General features: G+C 43.9%; 1 protein-coding gene across 1 annotated transcript in view; it reads right to left on the minus strand.

Annotated features, from left to right (window-relative positions):
- znrf1 (zinc and ring finger 1) overlaps positions 1–8,153 on the minus strand; it is a 55,010-nt gene extending 46,857 nt beyond the window's left edge. Inside the window, exon 1 of the mRNA XM_077567059.1 lies at positions 7,121–8,153. Coding sequence (XP_077423185.1) covers positions 7,121–7,514 — 394 coding nt within the window. The 5' untranslated portion in view covers positions 7,515–8,153. The remainder of the gene's footprint in view (positions 1–7,120) is intronic.
- Positions 8,154–8,428: the final 275 nt, after the last annotated feature.

Raw genomic sequence — 8,428 nt, forward strand, 5'->3', positions numbered from 1 at the left:
GGGGTCGAAGTCGCCGAGGTGGTTGGAAAGCTTCTCGGTGGCAGGGCCTCGGGGGTGGATGAGATCCGCCCGGAGTTCCTAAAGGCTCTGGATGTTGTGGGGCTGTCGTGGTTGACACGTCTCTGCAGCATCGCGTGGACATCGGGGACGGTGCCTCTGGATTGGCAGACCGGGGTGGTGGTTCCCCTTTTTAAGAAGGGGGACCGGAGGGTGTGTTCCAACTTTAGAGGGATCACACTCCTCAGCCTCCCAGGTAAGGTCTATTCAGGGGTGCTGGAGAGGAGGGTCCATCGGGAGGTCGAATCTCGGATCCAGGAGGAGCAGTGTGGTTTTCGTCCCGGCCGTGGAACAGTGGACCAGCTCTACACCCTCAGCAGGGTCCTCGAGGGTGCATGGGAATTCGCCCAACCAGTCCACATGTGCTTTGTGGACTTGGAGAAGGCGTTGACCGTGTCCCTCGGGGAGTTCTGTGGGGGGTGCTTCGGGAGTATGGGTTACCGAGCCCCTTGATACGGGCTATTCGGTCCCTGTACGACCGATGTCAGAGTCTGGTCCGCATTGCCGGCAGTAAGTCGAATTTGTTTCCGGTGAGGGTTGGACTCCGCCAAGGTTGCCCTTTGTCACCGATTCTGTTCATAACTTTTATGGACAGAATTTCTAGGCGTAGCCGAGGCGTTGAGGGGGTCCGGTTTGGTGGCCTCAGCATTGCATCTCTGCTTTTTGCAGATGATGTGGTGCTGTTGGCTTCTTCAAGCCGTGACCTCCAGCTCTCACTGGAGCGGTTCACAGCCGAGTGTGAAGCGGTTGGGATGAGGATCAGCACCTCCAAATCCGAGACCATGGTCCTCAGTCGGAAAAGGGTGGCGTGCCCTCTCCGGGTCGGGGAGGAGGTCCTGCCCCAAGTGGAGGAGTTCAAGTATCTTAGGGTCTTGTTCACGAGTGAGGGTAGGTTAGAGCGGGAGATCGACAGGCGGATCGGTGCAGCGTCTGCAGTGATGCGGACGCTGTATCGGTCCGTTGTGGTGAAGAAGGAGCTGAGCCGAAAGGCAAGGCTCTCGATTTACCGGTCGATCTACGTTCCTACCCTCACCTATGGTCACGAGCTGTGGGTCGTGATCGAAAGAACAAGATCCCGGATACAAGCGGCCGAAATGAGTTTCCTCCGCAGGGTAGCCAGGCTCTCCCTTAGAGATAGGGTGAGAAGCTCGGTCATCCGAGAGGGTCTCAGCGTCGAGTCGCTGCTCCTCCACGTTGAGAGGAACCAGTTGAGGTGGCTCGGGCATCTGGTTCGGATGCCTCCTGGACGCCTCCCTGGGGAGGTGTTCCAGGCATGTCCTACCGGCAGGAGGCCCCGGGGACGACCCAGGACACGCTGGAGAGACTACGTCTCTCGGCTGTCCTGGGAACGCCTTGGGGTCCCGTCGGATGAGCTGGCTGAAGTGGCTGGGGAGAGGGAAGTCTGGGCTTCCCTGCTAAAGCTGCTGCCCCCGCGACCCGACCCCGGATAAGCGGAAGAAGACGGACGGACGGACGGATCCAAATAATTGACACATAACTGGTTTCTTTAAATTTGGTGGGGGAAAAATGTTGGTAAAAAGCCTTTTTAATTCAGCGATTAATCGTGATTAATCAAAATTCTAAGATGTGATTAATCCGATTTAAAAAAAAATTATCGTTTGACAGCTCTAATATATATATATATATATACATTTAAATAAGTCACTCATATTTGTAGATTAGACATAGTCAAGAACAGATGGATGTGTTCACAGTGCAGCCAAGGATATGGACAGCCCATATTGTTATTTTGTTTCCGCTAAAATATAGCTTGCCGTGTCTTTCTTCTATTCTCAAGACACTCTAAATTTTGCATATCGATATAGTTTATTCCCATGTGTATACAGTATAAAGTACATAGACAAATGCATCAGAGGTGGCTGTCATGATCTGTGTTTTTGTTGTATTATTCCAGGAAGGTGGGAAATCGGACATATCCCACTTGGATTCTCCCAGGTCTGACCTCAAAGTCTTCGTGGCAAATGTAGACAACAAAGATGGCTGATTCTGACAAATTGTTTGTGTTCTGGTTAACGTAGTCAGTCCAAGTCACGTTGGGTTGGTTGTCTCTGTTCCTGTCTGTAGTCACGTCGTCCCGATGTCGTCGAGTCATGTCGAGTCTTGTCGAGTCTTGTCGAGTCTTGTTCTATTGTTTGTTTGGTTCTTTTTATCTTGTTTTTTGGACTGTTGTTAAATTAGTATTCTAAATTGGCTAAAGGCAATATTCATGGATGCAAGTTCACCAGGAATTCCTAAACCGCCGGTAAGCCACAAGGTTATATGTGGTTATATATGTTACTTGTGGCGTTAAAACCACCATGTTTGAAATTACTTTATGCATCACATCATGCTAATTCAGCTAACATGCGAACTGGTTTACTACAGAAAGTAGGGTTGTTTGGGTTTTTTTTAAGGGGGGGGGGGGCTTGAGGTCCTCTTTAATATGTGAACAGTACAATGAAATCTCAAACCTTTTAAGGCATTTTAAAGCAAAGTTTCATTTTTTTTATACTTCTGTTGGACCCCGAAAATGCCTGAATTTGATAATTTTCTGTTTCATTTTTCAAGTTATTTTTTCATGCGATACTGCTGTTGTGTTGATAAAGACATACAGTCATGTGTGACTTTACTTCTCTATTGCATTGCATTATGTGACTAGTATACCATACATGGGCCTCCTCAGGGGGAAATAACCTGTGAAGGAATGCAGCCAAAATATTTGAAAACCACACACCTCATCAGAAATGCCTTCACATTTCACCTAGCATGGGCACTTTCACTTATTAAATTGACCCAGAAAAATCCAGTTTAGGATGCCTTTGCATTAAGACACAGCAAAAACTTCGGAGGGGACATGATGGACATCCATCTTTTTCCTAGACCACTTGTCCTTATTAGGGTTGTGGGTGAGCTGGAGTCTATCCCAGCTGACATTAGGCAAGCCAATCTCAGGGCACGTATAAACAAACATACATCGACGTTTCACTTTTACACCAATGGCCAGTTTATAGTCTTTATTTACATTTCATTTTTTTCCTATTGTGTCAATCAGGATTTCTCACTAACAGCAAACAAAATAAGTGACAGAATGCTTGTTTGATAGACAAAAGCATTCATATGCATGCTTCTTTCACATAGCTGTCCCTAGGGGGCAGCCTTAACAACATATAACAGTGAATCATGATGATACATAGTGTGGTCATACATTAAAAGCTTACGGCGCCAACTATGATCTACCCATCCATCCATTATTTGAACCACTTAGAGTCAATGAAAATTTATAGAAAACAAGGTGAGTAAATGCAAATAAGGAATCCTACTACTTTGAAAAACTTAACTAAAACAACAAACCCATAATTATTTACTCATTCACTGCCATTAAAAATTTATTTTAACGATTTATATTAGTTTAACATTTTTCTCCCACTTTTGTTAACAAGAGTATGAAAACCTAGATTTTTTTTATTGTACATTTAGAACAGATATGAAATTTGTGATTAATCGCGAGTTAACTAGTGAAGTCATAAGATTAATTACAATTAAAATTGTAATCGCCTGACGCCCCTAATTTTTTATCTTTTCTTCTTTTTTTTATTTATTCACTGCCATTGACGGCTATAAATGTCAAAAAATAATTTTAACTATTTCTATTAGTTGAACATTTATTTCCCACTTTTGTTAACAAGAGTATGAAACCTATAATTTTTTTATTGTACATTTAGAACCGATATAACATTTGTGATTAATCGCGAGTTAACTAGTGAAGTCATGCGATTAATTACAATTCAAAAATGTAATTGCTTCTTGCCTCAAATTTTTAATAATCTTTTTTTTAAATGAATTTATGGCAGTGAATGAATTTTTAATAATAAATAAAAATTTATACATTTTTATTTATTCACTGCCATTGACGGCTATAAATGTCAAAAATAATTTTAACTATTTCTATTAGTTTAACATTTATTTCCCACTTTTGTTAACAAGAGTATGAAAACCTATAATTTTTTTATTGTACATTTAGAACCGATATAATATTTGTGATTAATCGTGAGTTAACTAGTGAAGTCATGTGATTAATTACAATTAAAAAATGTAATCGCTTCTTGCCCCTAATTTTTAATAATCTTTTTTTTTAATGAATTTATGGCAGTGAATTAATTTTTAATAATAAATAAAAATGAATACATAAAAAAAAGAAAAAAAAGAAAAGCCACCTCAAAGAATGCTGGGTACTCCTTTCGGCCAACACAAGACTTCAAATAATCTGTTTCGCATAGCAGTTTGCTTGTCGTTATGACATGTGCATTTTTAGCCTCATTAAAACAAGGATTTTTGAGTTTTTCCAAAAAGTGAACGGCGAGGGCATCCCCAAAAGCTACGCTGGGATGTTTACATTACCTACACACGGTTACTCATTACTCAAGTCGAGACAAGATCGGTTCTACTAGCATAGTAACAACCTTCAGTTGGCTAACTGCATATACTGTAAACAGGTTGCGCTTTCGCTCCTAGAGTTTATAATGACAGCCTCCATGGCGGCGTATAAAGGTTGCAAGTACCGACATTCTCACAAAGCGATTATGAGGAGTGATTAACAAGCAAGAAAGACGGAGAAGCCGTGCTAGCTTCTATGCTAACCAGCTAATGCTATTGTGGACGTGGCAATAAGTGCTCGGGTGATCGATTATACTTCACAAAAGCCTCGTTGGAACTGCGTTAAAGTGGAGCGTGTCTAACTTTGAACAGCAAAATAGCAGGCAATTTAAGAGAGAGAAACTAATGATACACATTTAGCAAATTCATGCTACACACTTAGATAAGATGTGATTGTTACGGCGTCATGTACGTCAGCCGGGATAAACGTTTATTAATATTGATAAGCGTGTCCGAAAATTGATGGATATACTAAAGTGAATACATTTAATATCACTAAATGTTATTTGTTTTCACAATGTAGTCCTGAGTTTTGATTTTGGCTTTTGAAATCTACACAATAAACATTCTCAAAATTACCTTACACAGTAGAGCTCATGATTTTGTATTATTTTTAATCAATTTCTGTCTGAACATTTTTAAATCCCTCTTATTTAGATGAATAAATTTTGTTAAAGATATGTCACTGTCCCTCTTCTGTTTGCATTCGATAATTTTATATATAGCAGCACTCCTAATGGATGCATTTCTCATTTGATACATATCTGTTTAATGTCACTTAAACATAAAATGAGAAAACGTAAACAGTCATAGTGTGTTGTAGAATTTTTTAAAGAATAACGGAAAATATATTGTGGCATATCGTTATTGTGATATAAAATAGCCTATATCATCATTGAAAAATTAGTCCATATCGCCCATGCGGCACTACTGTCAACACACGTCTTTCTTTTTTTTTCTTTTCATGTGGGAGGAGCCCAAAGTACTCGCATATAACTTGTGCACCTGGTCCGAGATCTGATATTACAACAGACAGGGACTGTTCAGTTCAGTATGCACACAATTGTTCATGTTGCATTTCTCAAAAGTTGATACCCAGTCCATGCCATACTACTTTTTGCCATCTTTACGATACCGACTTTAAAATGTTCAAGGATCAAAATGTAAACATGGAAACAATGTAATTTGTAGATTGTTCAACAAGAAATAGTCATTTCTGTGCTACCAAAACACGATAAAAATATTCAAAACGACACATAATTTTAAAAATAAGACCTACATATCCTAATATCGTATTTTTCTTTAAACTTGCATGAAAATAATAGCAATTTTCAATTTCCTATTCTACTCATTTCTAATTCCTTATCATACAACAGCCACAAGAATCTCGGCTGCCGTCGCAAGTACCAATACCTTCAAATAAGACCGTTGATACCGATGCCTGCTCTCAGTACTCGCCCATGCATAATAATCATTATAATAGTATAACAATGCAGCGAATGGATGGACTGGTTTCAAACAGGGGGTCTTTTCAAACCTACTGACTGCTTCCCCTCACACTTATAAGATCAATGGCAGGGCAAAATCAAAACAACTGAGCTGCTGACATTCAAGTTGTTATTCCCCTGCTGTACGCCGGCTGGGGCCTCAGTAATGAGAGCCTGGGGGCTTGATTGTGTCTGCTGTGGATGTTGGTCCGCGCCGCCCTTGTGGATTTCTGTACATCCATTGTACATAACATGCACTGAAGTTACTGTGACCATGTGGTTAGTAATTAAACCTGCGCTTGACAAGTCACACACGGAAATATTTTTATCCTCCTCAACCTGCTCCCTCCCTTTCATCCTTGCACGCCTCACTCTATTTTCCATCATCTCCAGTTTCTGCTCCCTCCCTCCTTGGACTCTAATCGTTGAGCTAATTGACTGAGCCAGATTTAGCAACAGGCTTATTAGTGTCATTTCACACAACAAGGGATGACCTATACAGGCAGTGCAACAGTGCTTTTCACACAGAACGCACATGCAATGTTAAGTTCAACACAACCCGGTCAAACACTGACTCATTAACGCTGAATTCTGCTAATGTCAGACAGCTTGACATTGTTTAATGGTAGGTTTATTACTGAGGGTGGACTTTGGACTGGAAGTGTATGTTTTTGGATTTGTTTATTTTTATATAGTGCTTACTATGAGCCAAAAATAAATATTAGACACAATTCTATAATGCAAGGTCACTGCAAACTACAGTACATCCCATGCTAAAAACAAAACAAAAAAAAACATTGTTAAATTAATATCTCATGGTGTCCATCAAGACTGAGCAAACACATTGCAAATTAAACATTTGAAATATATGCCATGTATAGTACCTGTTTTAACCTCACCGCATGATAGTAGCCTACAGGGACACAAAGCAAAATTGCAATTTGCAACACTACTGTAGTTATTTTCATTTCAGTCTGCATCAAACAAACTGTGGGCAAGTCTAACCTTTGAAGTGCATCAACGATTTGGCTGCATGCCGCCTGCCCAGCATGTCAACCGAACGGGGCGTGAGGGGAGTCTACACGCGCGACAACGAACGCCTGATTGACTCTCATGTGCGGAGGTGTGCCGACCGCTCTTACCGCTGTGAGCACTGAACCAGCGGGGAGCGATGTGCAGGGGCAAGGTGTCAGCCAGCGACCCCCGGGACCCCAGATAGAGCACCCCGTCTGTGTGATGCCGTCCACCGCCACTGTCCTGGTAGCCAGTTCCGTGAGATGCGGCGGGGGTGCCCCCAGACCCTCCTCCAGCTCGATCGGAGTCCGTGCCTCTGGGGGTGTAAAAGCCGAAGGGCACCGTGGGGGATTGCTCGATGCCCATCGCGGCCACAGAGCTCACCGAGCGGCTCCGCAGGCCCATGGTGCCGCTCGACCGGTAGTGGCCGAAATGGGCCGATGGTGGTACCGCGCTGTCATCCGTAGAAACGCCGGGGAAAGCACCCCGGGACCGCCCCGCCGTGCTCTGCTTCCCCCCCATCCAACAAACGGGAGGTTGTTGGTCGAAGCGGGAGGGGGCTCGGCTCGAACCGCAAAGGGTCGAGAGAGCCGTAACAGGCTGTCGCCCCCTCCTCTTGCTCCTGTCTGTCTCGGCCCGCCTGTCCGTTTGTCTGCCTGTCTGTCCTGGCGCCTGTGTGTGTCCGACTCCGACGGCTCGTCAGCTAGCTATGACTCTGTGCAGACGCAACAGCTCGTTTCCCCGCTGAGCGGATCATTGGCCAGCCGGGCGTCTGGATTCAGCTCTCCCCGCAGACAACACCGGGAGGAGGCTGACACGCTAAATGACGCAGATATCCCAGGAAGACACGCGCACGCATACACAACGCTGCCGTGGCCGTCCCAGGTGATAAACGAGGTTGCCCCTCAGCAGGCGGGACGCGGCAGCCGAGCAGCAGCGCCGCAATCTTCGCTCCGCCGCTCCCGTCTCATCTCAGCTCAGACATCGTGACAACTGTTGCTGTCTGTCTGGCCGCCGTGACACGACAATATGTCCGCGATGGCCTTTTTCTCTTCGATCTGGCAGCCTCCAAGCATGCAGTAGTACTGTAAATTGGTATCGCTTCCCCCGCGCTCGGCTCGTGCACCTTCCGCCACCGCCACCCGCCAGACAATGGAAGCAAGCGCTCAGTGCGCAAACTCCGATAATAAATATAGATAGGCCTGAATACTAGACTGTCCTAGATGCAAAAAGGCATCACTTCAGGTTATTAAACTACTGGTCAAGATTAGGCAAAATCTGTGATAGGCCAGCCTCTATAGCAAAAATCAACATGCCAGTGAAATTAACTTTCAAGGGGAAAGTAACTTTGAGGAGTAGACTTCTTGTCACTGGGACTGGGTGTCATCCACCTTTGTTTCAAATGGGCATACATTTAGAGCCTACATTAGGCCCTA

Source organism: Vanacampus margaritifer, chromosome 6, assembly GCF_051991255.1.
Source record: "Vanacampus margaritifer isolate UIUO_Vmar chromosome 6, RoL_Vmar_1.0, whole genome shotgun sequence".
Classification (NCBI taxonomy): Eukaryota; Metazoa; Chordata; class Actinopteri; order Syngnathiformes; family Syngnathidae; genus Vanacampus; species Vanacampus margaritifer.